Source organism: Bactrocera oleae, chromosome 6 (assembly GCF_042242935.1).
Source record: "Bactrocera oleae isolate idBacOlea1 chromosome 6, idBacOlea1, whole genome shotgun sequence".
Taxonomy (NCBI): Eukaryota; Metazoa; Arthropoda; class Insecta; order Diptera; family Tephritidae; genus Bactrocera; species Bactrocera oleae.
In genome coordinates, this window is record NC_091540.1 from 38,986,978 (window position 1) to 39,008,411 (window position 21,434).

At 35.4% G+C, this 21,434-nt stretch overlaps 3 protein-coding genes across 3 annotated transcripts; 2 read left to right on the forward strand and 1 right to left on the reverse strand.

The window, feature by feature from the left end:
- The first annotated feature begins 116 nt into the window (after positions 1-116).
- On the forward strand, positions 117-6,343 carry LOC106624048 (uncharacterized). Its single transcript, XM_014243713.3, has 5 exons — positions 117-255; positions 318-1,056; positions 1,370-3,962; positions 4,077-4,809; positions 5,521-6,343. Exons 1-5 carry the CDS (start codon positions 202-204, stop codon positions 5,818-5,820), a joined length of 4,419 nt encoding a protein of 1,472 aa, XP_014099188.3. The 5' UTR covers positions 117-201; the 3' UTR covers positions 5,821-6,343.
- LOC106624044 (uncharacterized) lies at positions 5,869-9,912 on the reverse strand. The gene is made up of 3 exons (XM_014243709.3): positions 9,729-9,912; positions 9,364-9,630; positions 5,869-8,506 (listed from the first exon to the last, which is right to left on the reverse strand). Exons 2-3 carry the CDS (start codon positions 9,623-9,625, stop codon positions 6,462-6,464), a joined length of 2,307 nt encoding a protein of 768 aa, XP_014099184.3. The 5' UTR covers positions 9,626-9,630; positions 9,729-9,912; the 3' UTR covers positions 5,869-6,461.
- Positions 9,913-10,402: 490 nt separating this feature from the next.
- Positions 10,403-12,249, forward strand: zpg (zero population growth). The gene is made up of 3 exons (XM_014243708.3): positions 10,403-11,040; positions 11,107-11,246; positions 11,329-12,249. Exons 1-3 carry the CDS (start codon positions 10,563-10,565, stop codon positions 11,842-11,844), a joined length of 1,134 nt encoding a protein of 377 aa, XP_014099183.3. The 5' UTR covers positions 10,403-10,562; the 3' UTR covers positions 11,845-12,249.
- The last annotated feature ends 9,185 nt before the right edge of the window (positions 12,250-21,434 follow it).

The window sequence follows — 21,434 nt, forward strand, 5'->3', positions numbered from 1 at the left end:
GCCTCGCTGGGTTTGGTTAAATATTTTTTCTTTCTTATTTACTATACTAAATGTTTGTTTGTAGTTGGTAGCTCAAGTATTCGAATAACCATATTATGGTTATGTTTTGATTATACTTCGTTACACAGCTGTTTCTATGTTTGTTTGTCATTCAGAAAAGTTGAAGATTAAATTGTGGTCAAGAAAACTTGTAGACAAATTATGAACGAAGGAGTTATCTCCAGCTACGAGCATTTATTTGGTGGTTCTGGTTTGGTGAGCCGCACTACAGAATATTAAAATACAATGTTATTGTTATTGCTCTAACTATATTGTAGCCGTCTGACCTAGCTATAGAAATGGCAGCGGCCACTTCGCTTCACACAGCTATCGGAACGGATTACCATAAAGAAATAATCCCACAGCAATCACAACAACAACATTCACGGTCTTTTCATCATCCGTCGACATATAACAATTTAATCGGTACTACAGGAGACGGTGTGACCCAAAATATAGTTCCCGCACAAATGAATTTTAGTTGTAATAATAACAATGGTGCAACATATATTGGTAACAGCGCGAGTAATACTGTTTTTACACATATTCCATTCGTTCAAATTCATACGACTGATGTGCAGCCACAGAGTGCATTTAATAGTACACGATTCAGAAGAAATGTCACTAATAATAATCAAGAAGAAATAAAAGCTGAACTAATAAAGTCGGAAAATTCTGAAAGTGCCAAAGAACGAATAAATGGAACTCCCACACCACCAGTACCTGTGCAGCAGAGAAGTGAAGGTCAGATTTCTAAAAATTGTACTCAAAATGAGAAAGAAGCTTATTCGGATTTAGAAACTTCTCATGGAATTTCGGATAAAGTAAATGAACAAAACACAACAACATGCACAAAAGGAAAAACGGCGTTTGCATTTCCAGATATTTATAAATGTCAGCAATGTGCTTTTATAAGTTTGACCGAAAAGGGTTTGCAACTCCACCTCGAATCCAGGTTTCAGGAACACTCCCGCGTTTGTGAAAATGCCATTAGTCGAACGGAACTACGATGTCCAGGTAAGGTCTTTAATGGGCATTTTCTATATTTTCTTATTATAACTTAATATTTTCCTATACGTAAAATGCATGGATATGACATGACCTTTTCTATTTAATAATAAATTTTCTCTATATCATATAGCTGTTTACAAACCGACCGATCAAAATCAAGTTCTTGTATGGAAACTTCTTTATTTGTGACGGGTATTTTAACTTCGTTGCAACCGTTATTTTCAGTTCCTACTTTCCTATATCTAAAATAATATTTATCCTTGTAATATTATATCTAAATACAGTTAAACTTAAAAACATTTATTTTTTCTGGTTTCAGGTTGTGAAAATATCTTCTACGCTTATTCGGTTGTCGAGATTCATTTACGAGAAGACCATTTAATGCCCGAACAAGATATAACAAAACTAATGCAGATTATTAAAATAAATAACCAACCTTCTGAGCATTCGGACACCGCTAGCACCGTAAAAGGCTCTGATATAGAAGTTTCGAGTGACACTTCAATCAAGGGAACAACGCGAAGAAGTCGGATATATTTGAAGAATGTTGAATGTTTGCGAGAACCGAATAGAGATCCGATTGAGCAACAAGATAATCTAATCAATGATAGCCTTTTTCATTTTGAAAATGATGAGTGCAATTCGCTAGAAAACATCGGTAGCATTAGCATGGAGGAGCAGGATCTTATAGGCATGCTTACTAACGGCGAACCGTTATTTCACAACAAAAGTGACAATAATATTGATAATATTGTGAATGAAACTATTGTGCCAAACGTAGAAATAAATAAGCCAGCAAATCCACCTAAACAAAAAATTTCTATTAAGAGTGTTGATGTACTACGAGAACCTGCTCTGGCGCGTCGTGATTATGAGATGCAATCTTTTGGAGATTTCATTAGCGTCTGTAATGATTTAAATTTACATGTACCTAACAATATCAACAACAATAACGAAAGTAACTGTGATAACAACCACAGGAGAGTAAATGACGCGGATGGGCAATACAGTTATTCTGTGGCTCCGAATAGAGAAGCACTCGTTGGTAACAATGGCGATGCTGGCATAGCAGAATTCACAAATGATTTCGAAAAACCAAGAAGACCTAAAATTTACATAAAAAACGTTGATATACTAAAAGAGCCAATTACATTTTCGAACAATGTCAATGCGCCATCTATAACAGAGTCCACTAACAACGTAATGAATTTCAATTTTATGCAACCAACCATACCGCAAACTGTGAATTCTTATCTAGATACCGTTGATAGCCTAAACGCAACAGTGCCGCCTTTTAATAGTGGCATGTCACAGCTCCCCCTTGGAACTATATCAGATCAGTATCTCTTCGATAGTGGAGGTGGGAACTTTTTAGTAAACAGTTCCACTACCGTCTCAGATAACTACACTTATGGCAATGAGCAAACTACAGAAAACTTTCTAATGGATTCTAATCGGTTTACTGATGCGATTACACCAATGACAACGGAACCTACACCGCCACCTCCTACTATGAGTACAACAGTAAGTAATATTAACAATTGTACGTCGGACGCTCTGCCCACACAAAATACCTCTGCCATTACAAATGTACAAAAGCAGAAAATTTTTATAAAAAATGTGGACATTCTGAAAGAACCACAGTTCCAAGAGCCACGTGGCTTACTACATTTGCGTACCGTTGATGAATTAAATTTAATGAACAGAAAAGACGTTGAAAACTTAATAGCACCGAATTTGGAGGGGAATCAAACAAATCTCGTGGAAGAGGAACTGAGTGATAACTTTGCGCGATTGAATAATGCAAATGAAGCTGTGTTGTCGGCCATTGATAATTGCAATGCCAGCAATCTAATCGAAGCGATATCCTATGGTTGTGAAGGATTTAAATTGAATGAGTTTTCAACACAAAACGGTTGGCACGATGACTATGACTTGGGTGACGATATTAGGGAGATCATAACGAGTACCATGGCACCAACTTTACCTACAGCTCAGAAGGCAATACATGATTTGGATACACCGCAAATATCTCTGATATCGATACCAGATATGGAAGAGCTCACCGGAACAAGTGCTGAAGTTAATGCCAGTTCGGGGTCCGTAACAAACGGGGACCCTACAATGACCTCGACTGTAACACAACAACAATCAAGTGCAAATTTTACTTTTGAACGTGAAATCGCCTCCGCAGATAATATTACTTTTGATGAACCGGTTTGTAGCTCTGAAAATGTAGTCAATTCCACTGCGATCTGTAATGAGGTTATGTCGGACCCCCAAACAGAACCTGAGTCGATAGGTACATCCCTAACAGAAAACACAGAAGTACTAAAACAAGAGCGCTTGAATCAAGCCACCCCTGGAGAACACACCGATCCGGCACCCTCAAAAAATAATAAAGAAAACAATTTTAATGACATTCCCCCGCTCACACCAATGACTTCAGCTACATATGCTATAAGTACTAACATAAATACCTCAACATCAATTGGTGCCCCGACTGGTTTACCGGTGCCGCCACTGGTACCTATGTTACCACCAAAAGCTATAACGCTAACTAACGTTAACACCCCTGCGAATTCAACGGAACGTGGACGCATTTATGTAGCGAACAATCTCATGCAAGCACCTAACGCAGCGGCTATGGGGCAAACACCAGCGGCCAAATCTAACAATACGAAGAGTTTAGACAAACAGCAACCCAAAACACCAATTGCTGTCTCTGTAATGGGTGGAACTTCGGTACGTGGCCGACCGTTTGGTTCGAATCGTACTGGCATAACAAAGCTTCGCAAGCAACCGCCTAACGAAAACGGAGCAGGCGTTTACCTGAAGTGCACTGTTGCGGGTTGTGCCTTCCGATTTAAAAAATCGATCACATTAGATTACCACATTAAGTGCCATAACAGGTAAGGAGATCGTAACATATTTTCATTGCAAATTTTGCAAGTGCTGACTTAATATTCCTTTCTATTCATGTCGATCGTTATTTATTATAAAAGAAGTAAACTATTTTATTACAGTGAGTCTCAACCTCAGTCAATGGCATGTCCTGAATGCAAAGCGCCGTTCACCAACTGGAACTCGTTGCATACTCACCTCTGGCGTACGCATAAAATCGACATGGAGCTATATAGCTGTGAACTGTGCAGCTTCAAAACACCTATATATTCAAGGTTACTAAACACACATTCCAAAATTCATTATGATGAACGAAATTATAAGTGTGATCAGTGCGAGAAAGCTTTCAAAAATACAAAACAATTGAAAAATCATCGGCGTTGGCACCGCAACCATAACAAATCCACAACATCTCCATCAGCGAAGCGGGAAAGTTCAAAGAGAACAGATGTATCCGCGTCCGAAAGCAGCGGTCCAGCGCTGTTACCGCCATCATCTAGCACAAGCATATCTGATGCAACTCAAGTACCTGTAACCGCTGCGCGTAATTTTTATAGATGCAAGGACTGCGAAGCTGTTTTTTCACATCAGAAAACATTACGAGATCATCTGTGCAAGAACGCCGCCGCAGCAATACAATGCGAAGTGTGCGATCGAGTACTGACTTCACGCTCCTCCATCAAGTTGCACATGCAATCGCATGAGTCATCGCGGCGTTTTAAATGTAACATCTGTGAGTATTCTGCCAGTGACCACAATGCTTTTCGGCGACATAAAATGACACACGACAATAATGCGAAGATGTATGCTTGCGTTCACTGTGATTACAAGTCAATACAAAGCGTGGCCTATCAGGTAAGGGATAAAAACTAATTTCTATAGATTCATACGACGTTTCATAGGCAGAGTCTTAAATTGGCCCTCTAAATTAATTTAATTTCTCTAGCTAATTTAACAGTAAATATAACGAAAAACATGAGAGGAAATAGTATTTGACAAGTGTTCAAGGTAATTGGGGCAAATCAATTTATATGACTTTTGATTCTTGAATATCACTCTATTCTACTAGATATAATAATTTTCGTCTTTCGGTCTATCGTACACTATGTAAAATATTTCTATAAAATAGTGTGACGCTGTTTTAATACTGATTTTTGTAGGTATAACTAAAAGTGTATGCTTCCTTAGCGTAAGGCTAAATATCTAATAATGTATACGGATTTCTAATGCCACACTTTTATACCCTGAACAGGGTGTATTAAATTCGCCACGATGTTTGTACCACCCAAAAGAAAACATCGGAGAAACTGTAAAGTGTATATGTATATGTAAGTGATCAGCATGATGAGCTGAGTCGATTTAGCTCAAACTCAAGTCCTCGTATTGATTTTTTTTTTAATTGGAAAGTTATCTTCACGAAATTTTGCATAGATAATTATCTAAGGGAACGGTTTTGCTGCCCGATCTCGCAATTTATAGTTTCCTTCTCTATTTCAATTAATCTTAGTTAATTTTCATATATTAAGTAAAACATTTTATTTATGTTTTATAATTATTTGCTTGCAGAAACATGTTCAACAAAAACATCCACAAGTGGCCGATTCCATCGTTTATAAGTGCACAATATGCCCATATACCACCATAAATAAGGGTTTATTCGACGTACATCGAGTTAAACATGAAAATAAGAATGGCAACAATGAAGCAACTACTGCAATTTCTGGTGAAAATGTAGATAGCGTAGAAAAAACAACAACAAAAAAAACGAAGATAAAAGTGAAGAGCCACTTATTACTGACCACTTCGGCAGATTCGACCATGGAATTAAATGAGTTATGCTTCGATGCAGTAACTATGCCGTCATAGTCATAACTTAATGTGGTAACGTAGAAATGTTGCCAAAAAAAAATAAAATTTTTAGCTTTGGATTTACTTTTATTTGAAAAATTGTTGAACTACTGTAAATTCACTATGTATGTATGTAATTATGTAAATAGTTTAGGTTAATTAGTTTTAGCCCCAACGGCAATGCTAAGTGCAAACTTGGTTATCAGAATATATTTGCTCATACTTTATATGAAAGATTTAATGTGGTCTCAAAAACCATAACAATAATATTTTATGAAACGGTAAATTAACAGGATAAAGTAATACAACTGAATAAAATGAATGTTTGAATGATTTGAATTTTCGTTAGCATTGCCTTTGAGTACATATATACTAGCCCTATGACATTTTTTCATCTTTGTATATTTTTAAGTGTTAAGAATCTATGTAGTTAAGAGTGTATGTCGCTTGTAGATTTTAACGTGTATACCATGTATGTACTGTATAATATTTTATTTGATATCCTTATACAATATATGAGAACAGTATGATATACAACATATGTATGTGTGTAATTACTTGTATATTTATATACATATGTGTGCACAACAATGGTTACAAAATCGTTTCTTCTTACTAACTTAGTCAAAACATCATGCCTTATTTCCTTGTAATCTATTTTATTCAACTAATTTATCGCCATAGACAATTGGCATTTCTGCCTGTAGGCGAAACAATCGTACATATGTTACCAACTTCCAATCATCAGGATCATCTCCATGCTCTGTGAAAGTCGACGAATACGAAACTAATTCTTGAGAGCCATCCATATCGAAATCGGCAATGAGCATAGAGTTCTCCTGGTTATTCAGATCCGGTTGGCATACTATTTCGTTATGATCATTTCGACAGAATTGTACAATATTGCTCTGTGAAGTGTTTTCGATACGGTAATCAGCGCCGATGAATATAACCAACATTACAGTTTCTGTAATCATGTGCATTTTGTAATTATTCAGCAGTAAATTACTGTTACTGCTACGTCGCAGACGGGTTACATTCTGTTCAGCCAGTGGCAATGTGTAGGTGTGTCGCTTTTGTATGAGATGATCAAATGCACTAAATGCCTTCGTAGGGAAGCCATGTACCCGCTCTTCGGTGTGTAATTTGTCATTACCACTTTGTCTTTTTGTTTTATTTGACGTGATATGGTTCTGTTTTGTAGTTTTGGTGGCATTCTCCTTGCCCATGTGAGTTTTGGCCTTTTTATTCGCAGCTGCTGCGGCATTGCGCGCATTGTTTGCATTTGCCGAGGGTTCATCCTTACTTGAAGTTCGTAGTGCGTCCTTTTGATTGTTCCACTTCCAAAATTTCATTACAAAACCTGACATTTCATTTTTGGTGTTTTTGAAATGCCATTGTGCCGGCACCATGCCATACATAGCTGAATTGGTGAAGTTTCGCAAAACGGTGGTTTTATTGCCGTGTGTCTCGCGTAGCACAAAAGTAACGTTGCAATCATCTGGGCATTTGCCGCGATTTTCTACGACCAGTTCACGCCCACTGAGAGAGTAAATGTTGCGTTGCGCGTCGGTTTCTTTGCGTTGGCCGTAGTGACGATGCTGCGCAATTTTGGAAGCGGGCATAAGTTTTTGTCCGGTTGCAATAGATTTATTTGTTATTAAGGCAAACAAGTCTGCTAAACTTTTCGATCGTTGTGCTTCGGTATTATTGCGCCAACAATTAAATGTAACCTTTTGATTATTCTCCAATTGCAATTTGTGCAACACATCACAATCTTGCACCTTAAAGCCATCACCCATCGGTTTGCCATTGTGGCCGGAAATTATACGTAAGAAATTTCGTTCTTCGACCCGATGATTTCCAGCACGGAGTTCACCTTTGTGCACAAGATTGCGTGTGCGCAGCTCAAAAGGGATGCTAGTTACCATTAATAACTCTAAAACGCCATCACCGTCTAAATCGGGCAGTATTACTGGGAAATCTAAAGCATCTACTCTGTGTGGAGCACGTTCTTTGTAATGCCAGTGCCATTTGCCGGAGATTGGATTTATTGCGCCCAATTCACCAAATTCATCAAGCACTAAGCAATCGGATCGCCCATTTTGATCTACGTCGATTAGTGTACAATCGATGGCTACAGGTTCGTCAACCATTTGATCGTACCAGGCTACAGCGCCAGAACTGCCAATTAGCGATATAATACCATTACGCTTGGCGTTATTGTTATTGGGGAAGAAAGCATCGCCGCGATACAGGAATATTAAATTATTTTCCCAACTTCGTAAGCCGCCCACCACGTGAACTCCTCCTTTCAATTCGATCTTGGTGTAATTGTTGAGCCAATTATGTGTTCGTATTTGATCTACAGGTGCGGGGCATGATTTATTGCAGGGCACCAACCAAACAAAGCCAAAAACAGCAAACACACATAAAAGCAACGAAAATATAAAACAACATCGCCGTGCTGGTGTCATTGGCTCATGTGTGCTGAGATCCTTTGAGTTGTCGCGACCCAAAATTGCTACGTTATCAGCATCAAGATGATTACGTTCGTCATAATCGCTATTGAAGCTTGAAAAGCTACTGGCCTGATCATTCAATCCTATATCGGACATCATCACGGATCGGAAAGTGTTTTGCATGTTGGTCGTGTAACTACTGGGCCGTGCCTCCTGCCTTTGGTTGTTTAATGTATTTTTTCCTAAAAAACATACGTATATTTGATTAATTAAAGAATTTTTGCTAATTCAATAGCCAAACTAAATTATTGAAATTTATATTATTTATCATCATACATTATCAACAAGAAAAAGTGTTAACGTTCGCACCGAAGCTATAATACCCTTCACAAATACAAAATATTCCATACAAGAACGTATTTATAACGTTGTAACGTTGCCTTGTACAATAACCCATGCCAAATTTCGTGAAGATATCTTGTCAAATAAAAGAGTTTTCCATACAAGAATTTGATTTTGATACATCAGTTTGTAAGACAACTTTATGCTATAGTGGTCCGATATCTAAGGCTCCGACAAATTAGCAGCTTCTTGCAGAGAAAAAAAGACGTAGGCAAACATTCAGAATGATATCTCAAAAACTGATCATTTATATACATATAAATTTTTTATCGGACTTCTGATGTTTCTTTCTGAGTGTTACAAAATTCGGGGGCAAATTTAACATACCCTGTTATTGTTGCTTTACATTAGCGGTGATAAATAAACTTTTTAATAGATATTTATAACTAAAACTAAAACAGTTTTCGCAATATTTATGTGTTCCCTTAAAGTGTGCAACATATATAAAGCTATCTGTTGTACGCAAATACACAAGCACTTGGAGGAATAACATTGCCAGCCAACGAACCAAAATCTTTCTATAATCTTGGACTTTGTAGTACCAACCATCCTAAAATACATGAAGAAATATGCCATCTATTTACTTTGATTGAACATAAACACACACACAAATACTTATTCGATTTCGCGGTAAAATTAATTCGGCACAGATTATCCGTAATCTAATTAATTTTTTTTGTAAAGTACATGCTCTTACCTGTAGTCGATGAAATAAGCGAATCGTTACGCCTTAGATGAGTAGTATTCAAGTCGTTCTGTAGTTGCCGTAGTGCGAGACTCTTTGGAGGCTCCTTTTTAACAATACACCCGTTCTGATTTATTTGTTGGTGCTGGTATATTTGTTGCTTTGAATGTTTTATACTGTTATGAATTTCCTCCTCTGACTCCTCGTCGGAATCAGTAATCACCTGGTTTAGCGGTGCATAGATAGCTTGATGAGGATATTCCATATGAAGCATTGTAGCTGCATTGGCCCAACGTTGAACGAATGACAATAGTTTGTTTGGGAAAAATCAATAAATAAATAAACAAGTGTGGAATTATGCTCAAAAATTTTCCCACCTGTTTTGACACTGATACTTTTTCATTCGGCAACCACATAGCTTGGATTAATGCATTTGATTTGCCTAATTTGTTTAATTAAATATATTGGAGCTTCCTAACAATATTTTCAGCTTGGCGACACCTTATTACTTTTTAACGGTAATGCAGAGCCAAGCAATATAATGCTATTTCCGCGTAGGGAGTTGCTTTACGATATGCAACAGCTGTTAGAAACAGAGTGCTTATAATGTAAAATATTAGGGGAATAATGAACATAAATGCGTAAGTTGTTAATTCCGATGGTTATTGTATATTGTTATTGTATTCTTACAATATATAAAATAATCTGGGAAAATACATCAAAAAAGTAAAAATAAGGATGAAATAGTGATTGTAAGAACGCGTAAATATATACAAATTATTATAGTTTTTTACAATTTTATTAGGATTTGAAATCTCTATTAGTAATTTCATTTATTTTATATTCCATATTTATTCAAAATCGAGGGTGTATGAGATCATACTGTTCCGTAAATTTCTAATATATTTTTCTTTCTTCTCTTAAGCTTCCTTAATTATATTGGACCTTTATATAATTGCAACTCTGAATTCTACAAAATGATTGTAGTAGAGTATGTAATGTGTAGAATGGAAAATGTATTCCTATAAATTGCAAAAAATCCGTTATTTAATGAAAACAAGCTCCTTTTCGTTTGAAACGTGCTTTCCGTCTATGTTAAGCAGGAATAACAGAAATTTCCACTTCATATGAACACAGCAAAGTAAAATTAATACAAAATTTGCGATTTCGTGTTGGATATTTTGGAAATATTTCTTCCACAAACGGTAAACATGTATGCCGCCGTGAAACCGCTTTCCAAATATTTGCAATTTAAATCAGTTCGAATATATGATGTGGTATTCACTTTGCATTCCAAATGTACAGTGGTCATTTTATTAACTTGCACATTCCTGCTATCAGCAAAGCAATATTTCGGTGAGCCTATACAATGTATGGGTGATGACAAATACAGTGAATATGTTAATTCATTTTGCTGGACCATGGGCACATACATATTAAATGTTTACGATGTACAGGATCGGATACCACATGGAAACAAACTGTTGAGTACGCAGACTGGAGAAGCTTCCCCATATATAGTCGAGGGACTAACTACAGAAGAGTTTGGGGTTACGGAACCGGTGTATTTGCGTTATTACCAATGGGTCATTATGTTGCTACTTTTGCAGTCGGTTTTTTTCTATTTTCCTTCATTCCTTTGGAAGATGTGGGAGGGTCAACGATTGAAACAATTATGCTCCGAAGTTGGTGAGTGAGAGTTTTTAATTTTTTACTTTATACATATGTGCATACATTTTTGTCTTGATCATGTAGGTGATGCATTGATTCCCGAAAGCACTTACGTAGAACGTTTGAGATTGTTACTGAAATACTTCTCAACCGACTACAAAGAAATACACTTTTGTTATATGGTAAAATGCCTAACATGCGAGGTGCTGAATTTCGTAATTAGCGTAAGTACACAAATCGCTCATAATGTTTAAGATTTACCAATTAAAAAATTTCTCTGTTTAATTTGCAAGAGCCTTTTTTTAGGTTATCAATATTTTATTGCTTAACGTGTTTTTAAACGGCTTTTGGACAAAGTATATTGAAGCACTGACTGCCGTTCCACGTTATGATTGGGACAACTGGAATCGAATGACCTCGCGAATTTTTCCCAAAATTGCTAAGTGTGACTACATTATATTTGGCCCAAGTGGTTCTCAAACCAAGCGCGACGTCCTATGTATCCTACCACTAAATATATTAAACGAGAAGATTTTTGGTTTTTTGTGGTGCTGGTTCCTCATAATGGCAATAATGGCCGGTTTGAATTTGCTCTATCGCCTATTTCTAATGTCCAGTAGAACTTTTCGTTTAAAAATGATAAGTATACAGTTGCGCCCAATGTCTACAACACAGGTAGAACTCGCCTTAGAGAACATCAGCTTTGGGGACTGGTTTCTGCTCTTTAAAGTCAGTGTAAATGTTAATCCAATGTTATTTCGAGATTTAATTAAGGAATTATACAAGCAACGGAAATTGAGAAATAATTTGTCCTCAGTATAAGAAGTAATCTGACTAAATTAGACAATATAAATATACGCGTTGTATTCACTGAGGGTACATAAAAAATTCCATTTTAATTTTAAAAATCACTTTGATTTCTTAAGGAATGGAAAATCCGTTTTGTACACATTCTAAAAAGCAACAAATATTACTTTGCTATATACCCAAAAAACATTAAAGTGTCTTGTAATTGAATTATTTATAATCGTTTTGAACTTCTTTCTTATTTGATGCCACTATACAAATATGTATACTAGAGAACAATATTTTCTTTAAACAAATGAATTATAGTTCTTTCTATAAACGATAGAATCGTATATATGTATTTATTTTTATGTATGAAAATCGCTGACAAATGAATTTAATGAAAGCTTGAATAAAAACAATTGTTTTGGATGACAATAATTTGAAATTGTTTTTGTATTTTGGTGAACATATAAAATCTGGTGCTTAGCCGTATTCTTGTAGAATGTTTAGTAAGTATAAGTATATTTCTTTAAATATTCTCATGTTTAACTTTTTTTTACAGTTGAAGATGTTATTGCGGATTTTCTAAATCTTAGAAACCTAACAATGGAACAATTTCTTAATTATGAGATTATACTGGCGTCTGGTCGATCGCCTTTTTCTAAATATTAAAAAAATTTTACATACTCAGGGGTTTTGTAGAATTTGATAGTTGTCGCTATCAGAATTGAAACATAAAATAATATAGTAATTGTCATGAATTCAGATATTATTGGTTTGACGTTCGAAACGGAAATTGTATCGGTTTTGGGTGTCCCGGAAACCAAATATATCGGTTTTGTTATCAGAAACGAAGCGAGAGGATAGTCGCTGACAGATTTGAAACGTAAGTTAAGCAATTATTTTATATTATTGTTACGATTTATTATCGTTATTTCTATAGGGGAAAACATATGAACAAAACACAAAATGTCATAATTATTGAGTTTATGGAAAATATGTTGATATATTTAATCAAATTTTCAAGTAAATGCAAACCAAATTTCACATGTGACTCCCTGAGAATGTTAATGAATAGAGAAGGCGCAAACAGAGAATGTTAATGAATAGAGAAGGAGCAAATGTTAACTTTACTAAAATGTTAATTACGATGAGGGAACATTGAAAACGCGAAAGTTCGAAAATAAAATGTCACCACACCTATCAGAGTACGCAACGAACTACACCACTCTATAAGCAAAATGTATATACATACATATGCACAGATGTTCTTTGGTATGCGCATAAACAAAAATTTAAATAATAACAAGAAAAAACGTTAACTTCGGTTGCACCGAAGCTATTATACCCTTCAAAAATACAAAGGCCCCTTACATGAACTGGATTCCGAACGTTCAATTTGTATGGCAGATATATGATATAGTGATCTGGTAGAATAATTTGTTGCCTTAAGCAAGAACTCGTGTCTAATTTTGTGAAGATACCTCGTCAAATAAAAAAATTTTCCATGCAAGCACTTTACTCCGATCGTTCAGTTAATATGGCAGCTACATGTCATAGTCATCCGATCTATACAATTTCTTCGGCGATTAGATCATTGCCTTAAATAATAATCCATGCCAAATTTCGTAGAGATTCCTCGTCAAATGAAAGAGTTTTCCATACAAGCACTTCATTCCGATTGCTCAGTTTGTATAGCAGTTATATGCTATCGTTCCGACAAATGAGCAGCTGCTTTGTGAGAAAAGGACAGGTGCAAAATTTCAGATCGATAGCTTAAAAACTGAGGGACTAGTATGTATATATACAGACAGACGGACAGACAGACAGACAGACGGACATGGCTAAATCAACTCAGCTCAGCATGCTGATCATTTATATACTTATATATTATATAGGGTCTCCGACGTTTCCTTCTGGGTGTTACAATCTTCGTGGCAAACTTAATATACCCTGTTCAGGGTATAAAAACGAAAGAAATTGACTTCTGACAAGAAAATATAAATAATGAGGGAAATAATATGAAAATAGAATTAAAATATCATTTAATAAAAAAGGGTTATAAAAATAAAATGAGAGTATAAAACAAGTAGGGAAGGGCTAAGTTCGGATGTAACCGAACATTTTATACTCTCGCAAAGTTAAATGGTATATTCGTTTGAGACTTCTTTATATATTTTAATAATTAGAAGTAGGAACTGTTGCCTTAGTTATTTACTTTTCACTCACAGTGAAAATAATTAGAGCAATTGTAAACTAAATTTACTCAAATTATGAGAAATCGTTCTTGTGCTTTTTGTATACGCTTATAATTGATATATATAGAATGCATTACAACTGTATTGAGAAGTAGGAAAAGAAATCGTTTTTGAACAATGAATAACATTATTTATTTATTATATCGATAGTATTATACATGTTTAGCTTAAAAATATTAAATATTAACAACTTTAAAAATGATATAATATTATTATATTAATTTGTATATAATATTTACAATATTAAACATAAATTTTTGTAGAGATTGTTATACATATATCCAAATTATATTTCTTTTTTCCTTATACTATTTAATTTCTATCATATATTTATACAATAATGTCATATATAATAACAAATTATATATATAATTTAAATTTTCTTAATTAGATTATTTACATATTTTTCTTTAAATTGTCTTAAAAAATACTGTCAAAATTCCTATACCATTCCAATTCGATTATATTTGGAAAAAAAATGAAGAACTATTGCACTAAGTCTGAAAACTTTAGTTCGAAATAGAGACACAAATACTGTCATGATAGCTGTGTACTGTCTCAAAAGTAATTGCATTTACACGGGAAGGATCCATGTTTGAAAATGCCCAATCAATTTGTGTACCGGCAGGTGTAATTGAATATTCTGCACCAAGCAGAGAACTAAAGTTTTTTTCTTGGAGCAGATTTCTTATTGCAGTCTCTGTAGACATTAAACAAATGTTAAAATCTCCAACAATTAGGACTTCCTGAAGTTCTATAATTAATTGTCTGACAGAGAAAGCTGAATTTCTATATAGAACCAGAATATTAATATTGAAACATTTAAACAAAACCGCTTCTAAAACTTTGTCCGAATAAATTTTCTTTACAGCCTTTGGTTCTATAGAGCAAGCAATACTATGCTTTGCATATATTATAATGCCCCGTTTACTTCTGTTGGTTGTTTCCGTGCTATCTATCCTCAGCTCGTTAATTGGAGTAAATCCTGGTATATGAAAACTTTCGCAAGGATAACTCCAAGTTTCTACAAAACATGAAATATCTGAAGATAGCATCAAACAGTCGCTTTTTATATCATTAATGTGAGCGTGAAGACTCTGAACATTATGGAATAAAATTTGATGTCCTGATGTTCGGGACTGAACTTGTTGTCAGAGCTTTATTTGTGTTCAATTCCCTGAGTTCCCTAAATACGGGATCCGATTCAGAAAATTTGTTAGGAGGAATAAAATTTTCTATGATGAATAGACCTTCTGCAGAAGTAGCTCGAACAACTGGAAACTGATTTCTTTCAATTAAAATTTGTTCATTTCTTTTATATTGAAAAGATTTTAGAACTTTTTCAATTGGTGTTCAAGAACTTTCTAGAGGATGACGCTTTTTTGATCGTGCTATCAAATTACGTAAACACGTGTTTATGTTCACTGTAATCATATATTTGGCGGAGGTTTTTAGTGTCAATTCATAGGGCAGTCCCTGCGTTTCAGAAGTTTTGAAAAATTTTAACTCCAAAATATTATCATTTTCATTTATACCAATTCCTTTAACTGAGTCTTTTGCAGTTGAAAGGAAAGCTTCTGTTGGGATTCGACTGAGATTAAGGGCTTTGAAATTATTTGTCTCTTCATTGGACCAAAATAAATGTATGGCATCATCGGGAACTTCTTCGAAATTAACTACTCGAGTTTCAATGAGTGATATGTCCTCATTTGTCATAGTACCAGATGCCATATGATTTAATGCAATTGCAAAGGCCTGATCCTTCCGTTGTCTCATTATCTCTGTTAATTCAAAGTATTTAAATAACTCCCACAAAGGGAAACCAACTAAAGTGCTGTATGCATCATTGGGATTAGGAGAGAACATCCACCTATCTCCAACAGGTGAGAATTGCTTCAAATCACCAAACACTATGATCGGTATACCACCGAAGGGGCTGTCTGTTGTGAAAATTTGTTTTAATCTCGCATCAACAGAGCTAAACATACGAGCACCTACCATCGATATTTCATCAATTATGATTAATTTTAAATCGATAAGTCTGGAATACAATGAATTCACTGTGTCATTGCTAAGTGGCCTCAACTCTCTATTCAACTGATTAACAGGTAAAGAGAATATTGAATGAAGGGTCATTCCACCTATTTCGAATGCTGCTTTACCCGTAGGTGCGCAAAGAAGAACTTTTAAGGAACTTGGACTGGATCCAGGTGTAGAATTGTAACGATGGTTAAGAGCTTGATATATTGCAGATATCAAACGACTCTTTCCTACACCTGCACCGCCGCCAATGAACTCATAAAATGGGAGATTTGTTTTTAGGTGGTGCATCAATTGTGTCAAATAGGTTCTTTGCTTAGTATTTAGACTTTGAACTAAAGAAAATAATTCCTCAACTGGAATTAAGGGGGGTAGTTTAATAAGTCTAATATTGCAATCAGATTCAGTGCCATTATCTGTTGAATCTTCGCCATGCAAGTTCAGCAAATTTATATTTAGGTTTATTTCTGGAAGTGCCAACACTCTGAACTCATTTTCCACGATAGGTAGTTCATTTTGAGCACCTTCGTCCAAGTCTATTTCATTATAAAGACTTTCTAGAACATTTTCAAGTTCTCTTTGTTCAAAAACATCATATTTTCTTTGATTTTCCTCGATTATAATACGATGTGTTACGCAAGTCTGCTCATTATCGTTTTCAATGAGATCTTGCTGTTCATTCCGTCAAGGATAGTAAAGCATTAACATTTCGCGGAAATACTCAACTCTGGCCAAATCTGGGTTAAACCTTCTATACCGAATAATACAAGGTTTGGTACGTTTTTTCACAAAACCGCTACCGTCTTTAAGAGGCATGACAACCCCGCTTTCTGGTAAATTATCGTCTTCCCTCTCTTCTTCTTCATGATCACTATCTTCTACTAGATTTAAAATATTTATACCTAGATACAAAGTCAGCTAAACAAAGAGTTTCTAATTGATCGGATCTTTGAACATAACGGTTTAAAATACCGGCTACGAATATTTCAGTCGAACCTGAAGGAAGGTTCTGAAGTTCCGCTCTAGGTTTTACCATTCGAACACGTTCTTCAGGTCGAGAGGTATTTATAAATATTTCTGCATTACTTGCTTCCGAAAGATAGAGCCCAATGCAGCAATATACTGCTTCTTGTGCAGATATTTCTGTGCCTGATATAAATTTGTGACCTATATGTTTAAGTTTTTGCTTAATAGTATAATTTCCAGCATTTACCTCTGATATAGCTTAATTTAAGAGCCTAGAAACTCCCCTGTTAGACTTGTTAATATAATTAATTATATATGAACAGCAAACATATGCATAAGGGCTAACAAATAGTCATCAAACAAGACATATTTATTCTACTATCAGACAGGAAGTGTGCAAAATCGTTTAAATTAGAAATGTCTTCTGTAGTCATATTTGAATTCAAAACGTTTTGAATTTTAAAAAAGTCTGTGTCTTTCTGAATTTTGACTTGTTTCTGTAAGAGGTAACAGTATTTGGGTTGAAGGCATTGGTGGATATGGTATATCAAAACGACAAAACTGTTGTCCTCTTATTTCCCTAGTACAAGATCGACTGTGGTTATGCTTTTGATAACCCAAATAATTTTCTAAGTGGCTGATTGAACCATCGGTAGAAATATAATTGTCAATAAAACTAATGACATCAGGGAATGTCTGAGAATCTTGAAGGTTGATCCTGGGAGCATTATTAAGCCAATACATGCCATGTACATGCGGGGAACCTCTCTGTTGAAACTCCACTCTCCAGTAGAAGTTTGTAACAAAATGCTCTCCGAAAATGCCGGCGTTATTTTTAAAAAGCTTAAGATTTTGTCGATAGCGGTAGTCAAAACATCTAGCACAAGTAACCGCGTCTGACCGAATTAATCGATATCTATCTTGGGTTGTTAAACTATTGGCTTCCTCTTCCGAAATATCTTTAGAATCAACAGTTTTAGAGAGGATGACCAAAAGCTCAACCCACTGAGATTCTGCAGCCGATAAAGTGATAAAGAAGGTTGGAAGCCCAAATTGGCGAATCATAGCGATTGTCTTTTTCTTCTCAGCTTCCCAGTGCGCAGGTGAGGATCTAACGCCTTTCAAAACCTTGTAACCATCATCGTGTTGAATCAAGTTTTCGTTTAATAGATTTTTGGCCGTAACTCGGTTGCGACCTGAAAACTTTCTAAGGCAAATGGATGTACTATTCTTAATTTGTAGCAGTTCTAATTTTTTGTAATCATAGAACAACTTTGGAATGGTACACGCTCCTCTGTCAAAACGGCGAATTTCAGAACGTATTATCTTTGTCCTTCACCTGGCGCTATAACTAAATGGTTATAGTTTTCTACAGGAATATTGTCCAAAAGAGTTTCTTGACCGCCTGGATTTAGCTCTGAAGGTAAAAGATCCGTGGAAATATTATTACCTGAGAGATTATCATGAGAAGTTTGTGCCGCATGAAAAGATTGAACCAATCGGGAATCCTCTGCAGATGCAACAAACGGAACTTCTTCTTGGTTATTAAGTTCTGAAATCCAGTTTTCATTAATATGTATATTGTGCTCACGATACAGAGGGGTATTCACTAAGAACTGCAAAGCTTCCATAATCTTTGCGGGGCGTATGGTATCGATCATGTAATCATAATTGTATTCCAAACGCCTTCTTAAGTGAATTTGTATAACATGAGCCTCATCAAAGGACCTTGGTAGAGATGTCACAATATTGTTACCAGTAATTGGTATATTAACAACAGCACCTTTTAGCAAACTCTGACCTTGATATCCTAACGGACGGATTGTCATAAAAGGCAATCTAGGCATTATCAGACGTTCTTCAATTGGGGTTAAACATTTCAAACAATCCGGTATTTCAGGAAAGTCTAGACCGTTAGCTAAACATATTTTTGGAACGTTCTTTTTAACAATCGCATTTTTGCAAGTAGCACAAAAATTGTAATTTCCATCTTCTGAAGGAAATTTTTGCTTAAAAAAGAAGGCGGATGCAGCATTCGGGTGACCTTGCGCAATAGTTTCGAAATTTAATTTGCGAACTTGGTGTGAAAACCATAAGCCGCCGCAGCAAATACATATTTCAGTAGGGCCCTTATTTATATTTTGGAAATAAATGTTTTTGAAATCTGTTAAGTTGCCACTATTATCAGTTTCTATAATATTATTTTCTCTCGGTAATCGGATTCGTTGAGACTGCCTTTGGTTTTCAATTTGTCTATTGGGTGGGTTATCTCTACGAAGGCGAACTTGACCTTGTCTAAGACATCTCTGATTCAAAATTTCTTCCCTCATACCCCCCCTACTAAGCTGTCGATTATAGAGACTTTGTTCATCATAACGTACCTCAGGATTTTCTCGACGAGATCTATGACCTCGAGTATTTCTTATTTGCTCTTCAGAGCGAATTTGTGGATCTTGCCGCCTTGTTCTATGTTGAACAGTATTTGCAACTTGCTCAACAGATCGAACCTCGGGGTCTTCCCGCCGAGACCTATGACCTCGAGTATCTCTTATTTGCTCTTCAGAGCGAATTTGGGGATCTGGCTGCCTTGTTCTATGTTGAACAGTATTTAAAACTTGCTTAACAGATCGAACCTCGGGGTCTTCACGCCGCTCTTTAGAGCGAATTTGCCGCCTTGTTCTATGTTGAACAGTATTTAAATTTTGTTCAAAAGACCGTACCTCGAGATTTTCCCGCCTGGTTCTATGTTGATTTGTATTGATAATTTGTTCGGACAGACGTACATCGGAATCTAATCTACGATTAGCGTGACTTACAGTATTTTGTGACTGCTCACTATCTCTATATAAAGAGTTTGCACGAAGAACTCTCATACGTCTTCTATTTTGAAGACGACTTAGTAATATAGATTTTCTATTTAATTAATATTAAATGGATTAATATATAAAATACTGGATTAAAATATAAAATACTTATAGATAATACTTATATAATTCAGTCCGTCCGGGTGTTAAAAGTTGGATCCTAGGTGCTGCTCTCTTTCACTGTAATTCCTTTTAAGTCCTTGCTATGACTCCTTTCCTGTTCCGTGTATAGGTACTATGGTATACTGGTGCACATATGTATATGTGTTTGCTCGCCACTGTATATAATACGGTTTTGCACGTCACTGTATATGATAATACTTTAAACACTATATAACTAATACACTAAAATTAATTTGAATAAAGCAATTTGCTGGTAAAGACATCTAGTGAAACTGAAACTACAAACACAGTGTACTGATATTTATTATACTCTTGCAACATGTTGGTAAAGCTTACGTACTTTTGTATACCCATATATTATTTAGCTATTCACTAACATAATAATACATAATATTTAGTTATATTTATATTTTAGAAATTAGTAGTTTATTTCATTGTATTGAAATTAAGTTCTCGGAAAACCCCTCCGTATATTACTTTTGTTAAACGCTTTCTAAAACAGGGGGATCTATGGTACCTATTTTGAAGGGTCTACCCATGAAGGCTAAATTAACAATAACTTACATATAATTAAGTATGGTATACACATATGTAGAGCAGGTATGTAGATTTTCTTCTTTCTGTCTTAATATTTAAACCTTTCATAAGCTGCCAACGGCGCTAGGTAAAAATGTAATTTTCTTGAGTTCTTCATATTAAAATGTGTCGCAAAACTGAAATAATAGACAGTAGCATGTAAACCGATGGGGTCGCAGTTTAACGATAACCACATAAAAAGGGTCTTTAGCCCTTTTGATACTACATTAATAATACTTATTTCATGCAATTTTTTTCTAGAAAGATTTTTTTGCTCTATACAAAGTCCAGCACTCTAAGAAACTTTTTTAGTATTGTTGACTGGTATATTTTATAATAACTTTAACATGATGGCTGAGAAAATATACCTAACCATTGATTATCACCAAATATTAGAAGAAATATATGTATATAGAAATCTATATCTATCACTTTAGGTCAGTGTTTTTCAATCTTTTTGATTTCGCGACCCCTTTACAGGTTGAAATATTCTGGCGACCCCCTTGTGTCATAGTAAGTCAAAGAAATAATTTAATTTTAATTAAAATACTACATACGTTAGGTAATAAGTTTTTCCTATTTTGGCAAATTTATCTATTATTCGCGCGGGTCATACTGCATCGGCGACGGCGACGTTGCCACACCGCACGACATGATTGTCGTTGCCGTAACAGCAAGCGTCCCGCGCGCGCCACCCGCAATGTTCTTTTGTTTCAACTCTCATCACTCAGTTAAGCGTAGTCGCCCATGAGTTCATAAAAATATAAAATGGATAAATTTCTCAAAAGATCGCAGC

Excerpts from the sequence above, each read along its gene's own strand:
- LOC106624048 (XM_014243713.3), top strand. The coding sequence starts at position 202 with ATGAACGAAGGAGTTATCTCCAGCTACGAGCATTTATTTGGTGGTTCT. Across the intron at positions 256-317 it reads TATTTGGTGGTTCTGGTTTG|CCGTCTGACCTAGCTATAGA; the intron begins GTGAGCCGCACT and ends ACTATATTGTAG. Across the intron at positions 4,810-5,520 it reads TACAAAGCGTGGCCTATCAG|AAACATGTTCAACAAAAACA; the intron begins GTAAGGGATAAA and ends ATTTGCTTGCAG.
- zpg (XM_014243708.3), top strand. The coding sequence starts at position 10,563 with ATGTATGCCGCCGTGAAACCGCTTTCCAAATATTTGCAATTTAAATCA. Across the intron at positions 11,041-11,106 it reads ACAATTATGCTCCGAAGTTG|GTGATGCATTGATTCCCGAA; the intron begins GTGAGTGAGAGT and ends TTGATCATGTAG. Across the intron at positions 11,247-11,328 it reads TGCTGAATTTCGTAATTAGC|GTTATCAATATTTTATTGCT; the intron begins GTAAGTACACAA and ends GCCTTTTTTTAG.
- LOC106624044 (XM_014243709.3), bottom strand. The coding sequence starts at position 9,625 with ATGCTTCATATGGAATATCCTCATCAAGCTATCTATGCACCGCTAAAC. Across the intron at positions 8,507-9,363 it reads GCTTATTTCATCGACTACAG|GAAAAAATACATTAAACAAC; the intron begins GTAAGAGCATGT and ends TATGTTTTTTAG.